This window comes from Mus musculus, chromosome 1 (genome assembly GCF_000001635.26).
Source record: "Mus musculus strain C57BL/6J chromosome 1, GRCm38.p6 C57BL/6J".
In the NCBI taxonomy this organism is placed as follows: domain Eukaryota; kingdom Metazoa; phylum Chordata; class Mammalia; order Rodentia; family Muridae; genus Mus; species Mus musculus.
The window spans coordinates 23,835,520-23,849,180 of record NC_000067.6 but is presented as its reverse complement, the minus strand read 5'-3'; the positions used below and the strand labels follow the sequence as shown (position 1 = coordinate 23,849,180).

Here is a 13,661-nt window from a genome sequence, read left to right as displayed (position 1 = left end):
TGAAATGAATGAAGCATCAGAATTAAACAATATAGGATTCACAGAACTTTATTCACTTGAGACATAACAAGTTGTTCACATATCATTTGATATTGTTCTACAAGTTTATAAGACAGGAGTTCAGGAATTAACTGGATTGGATTTACATGAATTTGACTTTGTGTAAACTCTTGTTTCCTCTGCAGTAAACAATTAAGCAGTCAGAACTATACATATGTATAATTATGCAAAACTTGGAACTGTCTTTCATTGTAGTGAAATATAAGCATATAATTATTCAGTTTTAATACATCAGACCCTTAGTTCCAAAATAAGCTTATTTCATATATAGGCTGAAACTGTGTGGCCACCCACCTACCTCTTCATAAAACAAAGAACCACTTCTCTCCCTGCCTGGTTGGGTTTTGTGAGAGCAGTGGTACCAGTCAGCAAGAGCAGCATGTCCTCTAGGCTGTGCGTCTGTCTGTGTCCTGGAGTAACAGCTCTGAAGGTTGAGGCATGGGTTGTTTTGAGTTTTCTGCCCCTTTCTCCGGAGAGGAGTGCAGCCATATAAAGAGCCTCTTCTTGACCTGTTCTTTTCTTTTTTTATTCATGGTTCTTACAATACAGGTGTGTTTATGGGACCCACAAATATACCATTTACCTCACAAGCACCGACTGCATTTCAAGGTTTTCCTTCCATGGGCGTCCCAGTGCCTGCAGCTCCCGGTCTTATAGGAAATATGATGGGACAGAATACTGGCATGATGGTGGGCATGCCCATGCACAATGGGTTCATGGGAAACGCACAGACTGGAGTGATGCCACTTCCTCAGAATGTTGTTGGCCCTCAGGGAGGAATGGTGGGACAAATGGGTGCACCACAGAGTAAGTTCGGCTTGCCACAAGCCCAGCAGCCTCAGTGGAACCTCTCACAGGTAAGGCTCTTGTAGCTTCTACCACCTTAACATCTAAGAAACCACATTTGTATATTGGGACTTTTATTTGTTTTGAACTCTAATGATGGAACAAAAGAAAGGGATAAGTTTGGCCAGATCCAAGTGTTTATAGATAAATGACTAGTTACTGTCCTTACTAAGACTATTCTATATATAAATGTTAGGACTTTCCTTTCCTCATTTCAGACTGTAACCAAGTTGTAATGGTGAACATGCCTGTACTAGCTAGAAGTAGTCTTATCTTGGGCAGCATCTAAGACATACCTCAGCTCCTACCTGTCAGGCTTGGTGCCAGCCATGCTTACTTGGCTCCTGGGTGGGATCTCTTCATAGTTCACTTAGACCAGAGTATCTTCACTGATAGTTTGCATCTTTTATTTTTTTTTATTAATTCTTATCAGTGAGATAGAAATCCAGCTTCATATTTTCAAAGCACAGTTTTATGAGGGATCAAGGCTGCCGCTGTCATGTGGTTACTGCCTGTTGATGTATGAGGAACATCCATTGGCTCAGGAATCCCCATGGTGAGAATGTAAACCCTGCTTCCCTCAGGTATTCACTGATAAATTCCATGTCTGTCTGGCTTAGGTTAGAGTAACATTTCTGCTGTTACCCCACATCAGAGGCTTTGACTTAGTGCTCATGGTCCCATTCCCATTCCTGCATGATGGTCCACCGAGCATCTCACAGGAACCAGGACCACTAAGACCCCTAGTTTACCTTCAGAACAATGTCTGCTAACTAACATTCACAGAATCACCGTGTATCTTACAAATGCTCGTGTGCTGTGACAGCTGCGGTTTATAGGTATATACGTACACACTGCTTATGCATTGGAAACCTCGGGAATGATGTCAGATACTAGGAACAGCTTTTCTGTGACCAGGATGCTCAGGCTCACATGACTCAGGTTAGAGTACAGGAGAGCCAGTGAAGAACAGCAAGGCCACAAGAGTGAGCAGAAGGGAAGATGGAAGCTACCTGTCTGTAGACACATGTGTGCTTATTATGTCTTGGGTTTTAAAAAAAATTTGCACAAAGAACACAGATAATGTTGAACATAGGTTTGAAACTATTTTAGGTAAATCCTGCATCTCTTGTTCCGTCACCAAACTGGGTAGTGGGAGAACTACTGTGCTAAGAGCCTGATAAATATACTGGATTTTAGCCTGAAAGAAAAGTACATGTAGTTGTTTATTGTATAGCATATAATGAAATTTAATTTTAGCTGTTTATGTTATTATAACATAAACCTAAAACATATGCTATATGACCTTTTTAATGTTTAGGAAGTATATTAAGGTCATTTAGGATGTTAATAGAGAGGTATGAGTATTTTGTAAATGTTAGGGTAATTTTAGATGTTTTACTTTCTAAAATGTCTCAGTCTTGGAGTCACAGAAGAGTGATGGTCTCAGATATAAACTCAAAGATTACTTTGATGTGTTTTCAGTTGTGGTTAATCTAGAAAGTGAACTAATTATGGATTACTTTATAAGTAACACCTAACTCAGAAAAAAGTAAGAAAAAAGTAACTGATTTCAGTAGAAAGACTTCAGTGTAGTCCACATCCAGTGTCTGGACTAATTTTCACATCTGATGAAGTGTCTGGCTGTAGCTAAGGAGTCAGGAGTGAAAAGAGGGTCCTCCTTGTAAACCAAGCCTTTTGTGTTTCGCAGATGAATCAGCAGATGGCTGCCATGAACCTCAGTAGTGCTAACGCTAGTGCAGGTTTTGGCCAGCCTCCCAGCACGACAGCAGGGTGGTCTGGAAGCTCATCGGGGCAGACGCTGAGCACACAGCTGTGGAAGTAAGAAGCTGTCACAGAGTTCCATCCAGAACCGACCCCAACATTCCTCGCTGCAAAGGCATCTAGTTCCCATTTATTCATGTACATAACGTATTTTTTCTTTCCCCCATTTGCTCACATTAAGAATGACCTGATTGACCGTGTTGGTCTGTGCTGATTAAATTGGATGTGAAAGCAGGTTGAGAAACCATCTGTGTGGAGGGCAGCTTTGCTCATACTCCCCATGATGTCCTAAGCCACATTGGGAAGCTGCTCAGTTAACTTGCATAATCAGTTTTATTTGCAAAATTATAGCTCTAACGTTTGCATATAAGGGAAGTAGTTATCATGTTAGTAATACCTCTAACAGTATAAACCCCACCCCCAAATTAGCCAGTAATCCTGTAGAAAGGTACTGTATGATCAAATGTTTAATCATATAAATAGAATGTAAATGTATCACTGAGCACTGTTTTCTAGTGTATCAAATTCTTTTATTCATCACTCACTCCACTGTGCTGTTGTTATGATGTGCTTAACAGGGAACGTGGTTAGTGAACGGAGATAAACCTGGATGCTACTGTAAAACTCAATGAAGGTTTCAGAATTCAAATTTCCATTGCCTCTTGTAATGTGGGCCTCTTCTCATGTACATAGTGCTAATATGAAGACCTTTTTCTGCACTATATGCACACAGGGTAACTAAAACAAAGCCACTTTTAATCCTTGAAGGTATATCCAGGTTTATGACAGTAATTGTGTTTACATTTTATGGTGCCTAGTATTGACAAAATGTTATTTCCCTATATTAAACAGATGAATCCACACACCTTTTTATTTGTGGGTTTTATTTCCTACAGTGTACACTGCCATCAGCTTTCCAAATAGTTCATGTTGTGAAGCCAAGAATTTAACTGGGAATATTTAATTGACAGAGTACTCCTCATCAGCTTCTAAAACCTGTCATTCTAGCAGTATTGAGATGGCTTGTGGGAGGGAGGGATGGAGGGAGGGAGGGAGGGAGGGAGGGAGCAGTGTGAGATACTTCGTTGTCCTTTTCAGTGACATGTGGCTTCACTCTACAAAACTCTTCCAGTTCAGAAAACACATGCAGACAAATGAAGACAACACATTTTGTAGCATCCAGGTAGCTGTCGAAACGGCCGTCCATCGGCGGTAAGGAAAGGCTGAAGGCAAAGGAACAGTACCTGAATGGGCAGCAGCCCACGCTCCAGACTTCCTGTCCTCACCTGCTGGTCCTGGCGGCTACACCTCAATGTTCACTGTGTCCAGGTGATACTTTGGCTCATTGGCTAGATTGACCTTCTCTGTCCGAGTGTGCCACACGAGAACCTGCAGAGGAAGGGGAGAATTTAAACAGCTGCACTGGCAGCATTCTGAGGGTCAGCCCATGAGGGAGCTGAAGAGGTACCTTGGTGCAGTTACTAGCTTTTGGTTCCAGTTCTTCAACTGTTGTTATCTGCTTTAGAAAGTCAGATTCTTGCATCCCTGGCTGGGATCCACGGCGCTTAAATACAGCTTTCGGATTGGACAAGATGACTTGCAGACTCACAGCAAACCCTTTGTATGAAGTAAAGAGAAAAATGCTATTATTGGTATACTTTTTCCCTTTGTAATTGTGGCCACATCAAAAAGTACAACCTGCTATGTGGTTAGATCTTGGTATTGACTCTTTAATAAGAGCGTTGCTTGCATACACTCTCTGAGGAAAATCAGTCCATGGTTTGGACACTCTGAAGACACCTGCCGTAAAATCTGAAGCCTGTGATAATCATATTTCAGGGATTGCCTCAGTGGAGTCAGCACAGCTCCACATTTAACACTCCACGCTGTTGAAGAATTATTAGCTCTCGTTGTGGTGGTCCAGTGCTAGCCCAGCCTTCCCAATGTGTGCTTTATCATCAAGGTCAGCGCTGTTCCAAACAACTTGACATTGACAACCTTGGTAGTAGAGGTACTGATGATCATGTGAAACAAGTATTACTTAATGTATAAATATTTAATGTATAAGTATTAGTTTCACTCTTTAAGCATGAAGTGGGGAGCTTAGAGATCAGTCTAGGCAGTATTTATTGGGTCATTTGACAAGTTTGGTTTTGTATTGGAGTGCTTAAAATCAAAACGATCTAGCTTAGCGGTAGAACATTTGTCTCACATGTAGGAGGCTGTGATTTCACCCTTCAGCACTGCAGAGACAAAAAGCCAGCTCCCTCCAGTGATTGGTTCTGTGACAGAATCACCAGTGTTTAATCTGCTGCAATACACTCCCGACGCACTCAACAGCCGACTGCATGTGTGACTAGTTTAGAAACCTGAAGCCTGAACCTTTGCTCTTGACAGTAAACTCGGGAGCTGAGAGCCAAGCTAGGAACTTCTTCGTAGGAATGTGTGTCTACTCTTCCATTAGCAGCAGATGAATGCTACTTTTTGAAGAAGTGTCACAGTCACGTGCCCTGGACCCTGCTGCCTCTTGGAGGAAGCTAATGCTTAGCTATGCACAGACAGTACTCTAGGAAGTGCTGAGTGAAGCAAAATCAGACAACAGAACCCATAAAGTGGCCTCCAGACTCCAGTGTCCTCCACTAAGGCTGTGTGGAAGGACACCGTGTGTTCTAGTAAGCAACATTAATTTGGAGCATCTAGTCTTGTTTTTCATTAGATCCTTGCATTTGGGACACTGGCTAAATCACTTCTGTTAACTCTGTAATGCCATTTCTTAGTCTGCAAGAGAAGTCTGAAACCATAGCACACAGAAAGATTTTACCAACTTCAGAGCACTGTGCAAACGACTGTAAATAAATATGCCACCATGTAAGCAGTAGCAAGAAGGGTGGGCAGTACCAGCCTCCATTCACACTGCAAGAACCCTGGGTGACAGGTTGCGTGGCTGTGAACGTTCTGGTGGGCAGAGCCAGGCCACAGGTATGTCATAGGACTGTGGTAAGGGGTCTAAAGTCTTCCATAGGCAGAGCTGCTACAGCATAAGACCTGAGCAACACAACCCAAGCTTGAAGCTGAGACCGTGCCTTTTCGCATCAGACCAGATCGCATTCATGTTAATGATGTCTTGTTTTATTTCATGCGCCTCATGCTTTATCTAAATGCAAGTCTGCCCTTCTCAATCATACTGGAGCTTCTGGAATATTCTTTATGTGGCTTCAAGGCACTGCTTTTTATATCCCTATTTTCATAGCACACACAATGATCTAAATGATGCAGAGGTAATTCTGAAAATATAAAACCATTCAGACCTGATTTCCTTCATCGTCCCTTAAGATGTTAAACTCGCCGTCTGCAGCCACTGAAAGGTTCAGATTAGATGACTATTTTCTCCATTTCCCTGGTTCAGGAATATTTCATCACGGCATAGATCTATATGGCAAAATGAAGCACAGGCCACAGCTGGCCCTGAAGCTACCATTGTTTTTGTTGGGTGCCTTCTTGCCCTCATTGTGCAGTGATCTGCACCTGAACAGCAGAGCCCTTAGGGAGGGCTCATAAGTAACCTAGCTCCTAAAAAACGGGGCTAGAGGGAGGAGGGAGGACATTATCCAGATGTTCTTTGCCTACTTCAGGGGGCTCTGCTCGTTCTCTGCTCAGGAAGGGAAGGGAGGGCACATCCACAGCAAGCAGGCATCATATGGTAACTAGGCCAAGCTGGGTTGCTCCAGGAGAAATCCTCTGCCCTGATGAGATAGCATGCTGAGCTAAAGTGCTGTCTCTTGGAAAGAGGCAGCAATGTTAGCTCCTGACGATTGATTTCCAATCTGCTGTGGGTGTCTTGGGTTTTCTTCAGTTGTATTTGCCTCGAGCATTATATCCTTACTGGATTTGGCTTTAAAGGTCTTTTGAGGTATTAGGATTCTTACAAAACCCGTAGAAGTAGGGTTTTCTGTCTGGGTCAGTTAGGGGGAAATGTGCTATGCCAGTGAAAAGGGACTGTTGGCTGTGAAGACAGGTCTTCCTTAGCATCTGAGGGCACATCCTCACTAGGCAGAGGGACAGGGTTTGCCTCAGTAGATTACATGCTTGCTGAATGCATCAGAGTCTAACAATCCAGACAAGATAAACCCACAGGACAGTTGGAGAAGAGATGGCTCATTGGTTAAGAGCATTTGCTCCTCTTCCAGAGGGCCCAAGTTCAGTTGCCAGCACTTGTGTCATATCTCACAATCGTCTGTAACCCCAGCTCCCAGGCTTTCGGCACTGTCTGACTTCTGTGGGCACCTGGCATGCACTTGGGAGCATGTATGTACATACAGGCAGAATACTATTTAACAAAAGACATACGGTTTCATAACAACAGGAAGAGTGTTTAGTCATTTGGGGTGAAACACATATGATAGACTCTCCAAGAGAGTCAGGCCTCAACCTGCCAGAGCTCTGAAGAGGCCACCCCACAGGCAAGGAACCCCCAAACTCTGCTGTCTCCTTTGGATGACAACAGTGTGAGGAAGCTATATAGTGAGAATTTGTAGAGCAAAAAGCTCTGATAATGGGCAGAGGTTCTCAAGCCTTCAGTGTTGTCAGCTGATGCCCACAGAAGTACCCAGACCATGTAGAGAAGTAGAAAGGAGGAGGTGGATCAGCTATCCTGACTCACTCAGCCCAGGAGCGGTCATGTTCTCATCAGGAGGAGCACAGCAGTCTAGTAGTAGCTGCAGCTTCTGTACAGAACGTGGATGTTGACTGGCTAGTGTCGGGTCAGATTAGCTCTGAAAGCTCAGATGCTCCTGCCTAAACTTAAAAACAAACCTTGAAAAGCTAGAGTGCCTCCAAATAACTTGGTCATGTCCCAGAAAGAGCTCAAGAATATCTATTTATAATACAGTATATGTTATGTTTGTGTGTTTATATTACATATACATACACATGCATATCAATCATTACCCAACAATTTAGAACCCAAAATGTCGCAGAACCAGATCTTCTTTGCTATACAAAGAAGCAGGAATATAAATACTGCAGCAAGGAGAAATCCAGAAATGATATGCATGGCTGAATTATTGTTTTACTTTCAAGAAGGCTGAAGAGATGTGGGCATGCTGTGAGAGAAGACTGACAAGGCCATCACAGTGACAGAACGACAAGATGTAAGTATCCTGGGTAGAACTAACATCTGAGACACAGAAAGGTTAGCAAGGATGATCTTCAAAAGTTCAGTACCAAAGATGAAATAACTTCAAATATATGAAAATGATCAAAGAGTAAATTATAGAGAAAGGGAAGTGAGAAAGTAACAAAACTAATAAACCACAATAAAAAGAAGACAAGAGAGTCAGAATGAAAGGTGAGAGGGAGGTCTAAAAATGGAAGGAAATGATGACTAAAAATGTCCAGCCTTCATTCTTCCTGTGTTGTCCTGTTACCCCAGTGGGCTAGTGTGAGACCTCCTGCCTTGGCCACTTAAGAAGCTGAGATTACACACACACACACACACACACACACACACACACACACAGTCTTGCCACTTAAGAAGCTGAGATTACACACACACACACACACACACACACACACACACACACACACACAGTCTTGCCACTTAAGAAGCTGAGATTACACACACACACACACACACACACACACACACACAGTCTATCTATCATTACAGCAAGCATGGCAAAAATGTTTTCCAAAATATTTTAAACACTAAACTAGAAAGATGAGAGATCACATTTTTATAAGCTAGATGTAAATAAAACCCAAGTACTATTAAATGTAAGAGGAGATAGAGGGAAGAAGAGAGAATGCAGAAGAATAATGATGAGAAATGGCTCCCATAGGCTCAGTTGGTGGCGCTGCTTGGGAAGGTTTGGCCTTGCTGGAGGGAATATGTCACTGGGGCAGGTCTTTGAAAGTACACAGCCACACCCTACTTGTAGTTTCCTGACTTGAAGGTAGGAGCTCTTGGCTTTCTACTGCCACCAAGCCTGCTGTTTGCTGCTGCACCTGCCCACCACAATGGACTTCTGTTCCTCTGGAATTGTTAGACCCAATAAACTCTTCCATACGTTGCTTATAGTCATGATGTTTTAATCACAGCAACAGAAAAGTCACTAGTACACAGATAAGCATCTATCCACAAGTTCTCGAGAAGTAGAAGGCACAAACCACCAATATGGAGAGAACAGGGTCTAGTGACAGGAGTAACAAAAAGTATTAGCTTTATGACAAGCTTCAGACATCTCAGATTAAAATAGATGTGGACAACCTAGAACCGTCTAACAAAGAAGTTTATGGTTTATGGTTCAGCTACCTTCCAATACTACAGTAACTTTCTAGGGCCAGACAGCCCTCGGTGTGAATCCCAGTAGTCATGTAAAGGACTAATAAAAGTGCTACATTAATTTTTACTTTTAATAAAAAAAAGGAACCGTCCCTTAAATTATCCTGAAGGCCTGCCTTGCCCTGACACCTAAACTATGCAAAAGCATTACAAGAAAACGGCAAGCAAAGTTCATGAGGAATGGCAGAAAGCTTCCTCAAGCTTCCACAAGCCCGAGCCAGCATGAAAAAGGCAGGATGCCACGGCCACATATGTTAATCTCAAGGATGGGACTTGTCATGATCTCAACTGTATACTTCACTATTAGAGAATGTAAATGGAAAACTATCTTGATAGATGGTCAACACTCACAAAATCTTTTTGTGACTCAGGTTGGAAGTGAATATCACTTAACCAATTACAAATGTGAAGTTTTCAACTTGAAGGGCATTTGAAGGAGGAAGAGGAGGAGAAAAACTAGAACAGAGAAAACAACTGACATTTTCCCTCAAGATGCAGGCTGACCTAAGCTCCTGTAGGTGCTCATGAGACTCAGACAGCTGCTCTTGTCTGTGTACTATTCAGCAGTGCAGTGGAGATGCATGGAAGAAGCACACCCCCATTTGCTCCTAACAAAAGAGGTGACATAAAGTCCACAAAGCAGAGCCCCCCTCCCCTCTCAGTAACATCAATAGCAGTTGCCATGTCTCCTGCTGGACAGCCACCAACTTGGTCTCACCACCATGTACCTGACCCACTCGCATGCACACTTCTCTTAATCTGCAAAGAAAATAATCTATGTCCTGCAAATCAAGGATACTCCCACTTCCTGCAGCTGACATGGCTACAAGGCCTTCATAGCCTGATCATGAGACACTAACTTTCTGTATTACCCCCTGGGGATAATGGAGTCTTGACATGCTCTTTTTAAAAAAATTGTGTGTAAGTGTTTTGCCTGCGTGTATATCTGTGCACATGTACAACATGCATGCCTAGTGCTTACAGACACTAGAAGATAACATTGGATCCCTTGAAACTGGAGTTACAGATGGTTGTGAATCTTGTGGGTACTGTAAATCAATCCAGGGTCTTCTTGAAGAACTCAGCCATCTCTCCAGGCCCTAGACATGTTCCTTCAATGTGCCAATAGCAATTAATTTCAAAAATCACTCTCCATCAACTTAAGAAAAAAATGATTTCAAATCCAAAATAAAACACACACATGCTTACAAACACAGACATATACAGACACTATAGTCAGAACTTTTTGGAAAAAGGAAGTTATATGTGGTACCACTTCTCTCTGGAGTATCTGTCTCTCATAGCTCTTCCTGTCAGAGCATACACTGCCTCTTGGAATATTGCATGTTTTAATTTCAATACTGTTCCTGGTTAAAATATGTGTTAAAATGTAAAACCACATATGTAGCCATTAAAATGGTTTCTTAGTCACTGTTCTGTTTCTATGAAGAGATACCATGACCAAGGCAAATCTTATTTATTTTATTTTTTTAAAAAAGCATTTAATTGTGGGCTTGCTTACAGTTTTAGAGGTTAGTCCATTATCATATCACAGGAAGTATGGTGGCATGCAGGTAGACATGGCACTGGAAAAGTAGCTGAGAGTTCTACAGTCAGATCCAGAGAGAGAGAGAGGAGAGAGAGAGAGAGAGGAGAGAGAAGGAGGAGGAGGAGGAGGAGGAGGAGGAGGAGAAGGAGAAGAAGAAGAGGAAAGAAGAAGAAAGAAGAAAGAAAGAAAGAAAGAAGGAAGAAGAAGAAAGAAGAAAAGAAGAAGAAAGAAGAAGAAGAAGAAAGACTCTTAGTCCTAATCCTTTCAAATAGTACCACTCCCTAGTGACTAAGCATCCAAATAGATGAGCTTATTGGGGCCGTCATTCTCACTCAAATTACTACAAATGGTGTGTTTAGGCATCCCCAAGTCTGAGTGCTAATCTTTAAAAGAACTAATCCTTGCCATTGACCTTTCTTGGTTTCTTTAGCAAAATCATTTGACCTGTAACTAAAATTTCTGTGGTTGCCAATTATGTTTCATTAATGTATATACTTAACATATGCTAAGTATAGGTGCATGTGTGTGTGTGTGTGAGTACACATGTGTAGGTGTATAGTGCACATGCACACATGCACATATACATATATACACACATATGTATATTTGTGGGTGCATATATGTATGTACATTTGCCAGAGGTCAGAGGTCAACCTCAAGTGTTGGGCTTCAGAGCTCCCATCTTGTTTTCTAAGGCAAGGACTCAAGGTTTGGAGGACCTGGAACTTGGTGATTAGACCAGACTGGCTTGCCAGCAAGTACCAGAGATACATCTGTCTCCACCTCCAGCTCTGGGGTTATAAAGTGAATGCCACCAAGCTTACAGTTTTCATTGTGCTGAGGGTCAAACTTGGGTCCCACATTCACGAGGCAAGCACTTTATGAACTAAAGCCACCTCTCCTGCCTCCAGAGCAGCAGTTCTCAATGTGTTGTTGGCATGACCGCTTTGGGGGTAGGGGGTGGGGTCTCAAACAACCCTTCACAGGGACTACATATCAGATATCCTGCGTATCAGATATTCACATTAGGATGCATAACAGTAGCAAATTACAGTTATGAAGTAGCAGCAAAATAATTTTATGGTGTGTGTTTGGGGGGGGGGGGTTCACCACAACATGAGGAACTGTATTAAAGGGTTGCAGTATTTGCAAGGGTGAGAACCACTGCCCTAGTGTGTTTTTACTTCTGAAGATATAAAATACATTTTCAAATTGGGAAGTATAATTCCTCTAGCTTTGTATCCCCCCTCCCCTGACTCCCTGCTACCAGAGGTTGTTTTAGCCGTTCTCAACCTCCTTTCTTTATGAACTGGATGGCTCTCTTAATTTCTACCAGAAGCACAGCTACAACTTTGACAAGATTATTCTGCAGCTGTGACTTACTCTGAAGGACCTCACAGTCTTCTCTGCATTCGTTTTTTTTTTTTTTAATCCATTAGAGAAGTCTTTCCATTAAGTTACGTTGTTTCACTTTAGTTTCCATTACACAAGGGCCTGATGCTTCATTTCAGCATTTTATTCCTGACATATCTGTTAATGAACATAAAAGTGAAACGGCCTCATTTTCTGACTGTTCACTGTCACTGTTTATAACTGATTTTTCTGTTTTTAGTTTTTGAGATAGGGTATCACTATGTAGCCATAATGTGGAACTTGCTTGCTATATAGATTAGGCTGGCCTGAAATTCTCAGAGATCTGCCTGCCTCAGACTCCCAAGTGTTATGATTAAAGGTGGCTCCCATACCCAGCTGGCGTTTGTACTCCCTTATCTATCGCATAGTATTGGTAAGGTTACCTGTTTCCTGGTATTTCTCCTGATAGCGTTTTACTTCCTCCTTTCCTGGCTTCGCCCAGTGTGGATGCTGCTTTTTCATTCTCTTACTGAGCTATCTCTCCAACTCCTGCCTTGTGTTTTTATCATGCAGAGAATTTGAATTTTGTCAACTGCTTTTTAAATTTTGCATCTATTAACAAGATCACATGGCTTTTCTCTTTTATATTCATTCACATGGTATATCAATGTTGACTGTTGTATCTGAGCTTACATTCCAGGGATAATCCAAAATGATCATGGTTGGATGGCCATGACAAAAAATTGTTAAAATGATGCTAGTGTCTGTTTTTCAGTCTCTCTGTCCCTCTATACACACACACATATAATATACAATTTTGCATGTATATTTAAAAGGGAGACAGACTTATAATTGCTTTGTTACATCTTTGGTATCAAAGTGATACTGGTCTGTCAGATGGCTCAAAACTAATTCTCTCTCTGAAATTTGGAAATGTTTGTGAAGGATTACTAATTTTTCTTTAGATATTTAATAGAAATCACAGGAGAAGCCATTTGCGCTGTACGTTTGTTGACTACCAATTACCCACTGTGTGTGTATTTATGGATTGGCTCAGATTCTGCCTCTTCTTAAGTCAGTTTTACTAGTTTAACCGTGAATTTATTATCACCTTGGTTCCTTAATTTCAGATGCCTTTTTTCATAATTCTCTGAATTTTTTCAAAGTTTCTGTAAGGTTGATGGGTTATATTCATCCCATTGAAAAGTGTGTGTGTGTGTGTGTGTGTGTGTGTGTGTGTGTGTACTCAGCGTACATGTGTGTGCTTCCCACAAGAGTGCACTTGCAGAGGTCAGAAGACGCTGGTGTCTTCCCCCACTGCCTTCTACCTAATTCCCTGAGACAGGGTTTCTCACTCACCCGAGTCTGGGCAGGTTCGCTAGGCTGGCCAGCAAGCAAGCTCCTGGGCTCTGCCTATGTCCTTCCCTGCACTGGTTGCATGCGCATGCTCACCTTTTACATGAGAACTGGGGATTCCAACGCATGCCCTCACACTGCATAGCAACTGCTCTTACCTACCAAGCCAAGCCCCTTAGTTTATATGTCAAAAGGATCTTTAGTGTGACTTTCTGGTTTGCTTTTCTAGTCTGCATATGGTTCATTTTATTCATTTACTTATCAGGTCTTTAATCATTTTCAAATTACCTTGGTTTCGTCTTTTCCAGGTATCCTATAAGGTTACATTGTTATTATTTTTTTGCACAGGCATTTAAAGACCTTTAACCA

The 13,661-nt window shown here is 42.0% G+C and overlaps 2 protein-coding genes across 6 annotated transcripts in view; one reads left to right on the top strand and one right to left on the bottom strand.

The window, feature by feature from the left end:
* The window catches only part of Smap1 (small ArfGAP 1), a 77,557-nt gene extending 73,201 nt beyond the window's left edge, over window positions 1-4,356 (top strand). For 4 of the 5 annotated variants that reach the window (NM_028534.3, NM_001357395.1, XM_030243880.1 and 1 more), the window contains 2 exons: window positions 610-917; window positions 2,618-3,556. In NM_028534.3, coding sequence (NP_082810.1) covers window positions 610-917; window positions 2,618-2,752 — 443 coding nt within the window. In that variant the 3' untranslated portion in view covers window positions 2,753-3,556. Of the gene's footprint in view, window positions 1-609; window positions 918-2,617; window positions 3,557-3,823 lie in introns of those variants that run through there. The other variant, NR_110972.1, reaches the window with a different exon arrangement.
* Window positions 1,316-13,661, bottom strand: part of B3gat2 (beta-1,3-glucuronyltransferase 2 (glucuronosyltransferase S)) — an 85,940-nt gene continuing 73,594 nt past the window's right edge. The window contains exons 3-4 of the mRNA NM_172124.2: window positions 4,160-4,308; window positions 1,316-4,080 (exon numbers count right to left, since the gene is read on the bottom strand). Coding sequence (NP_742122.2) covers window positions 3,994-4,080; window positions 4,160-4,308 — 236 coding nt within the window. The 3' untranslated portion in view covers window positions 1,316-3,993. The remainder of the gene's footprint in view (window positions 4,081-4,159; window positions 4,309-13,661) is intronic.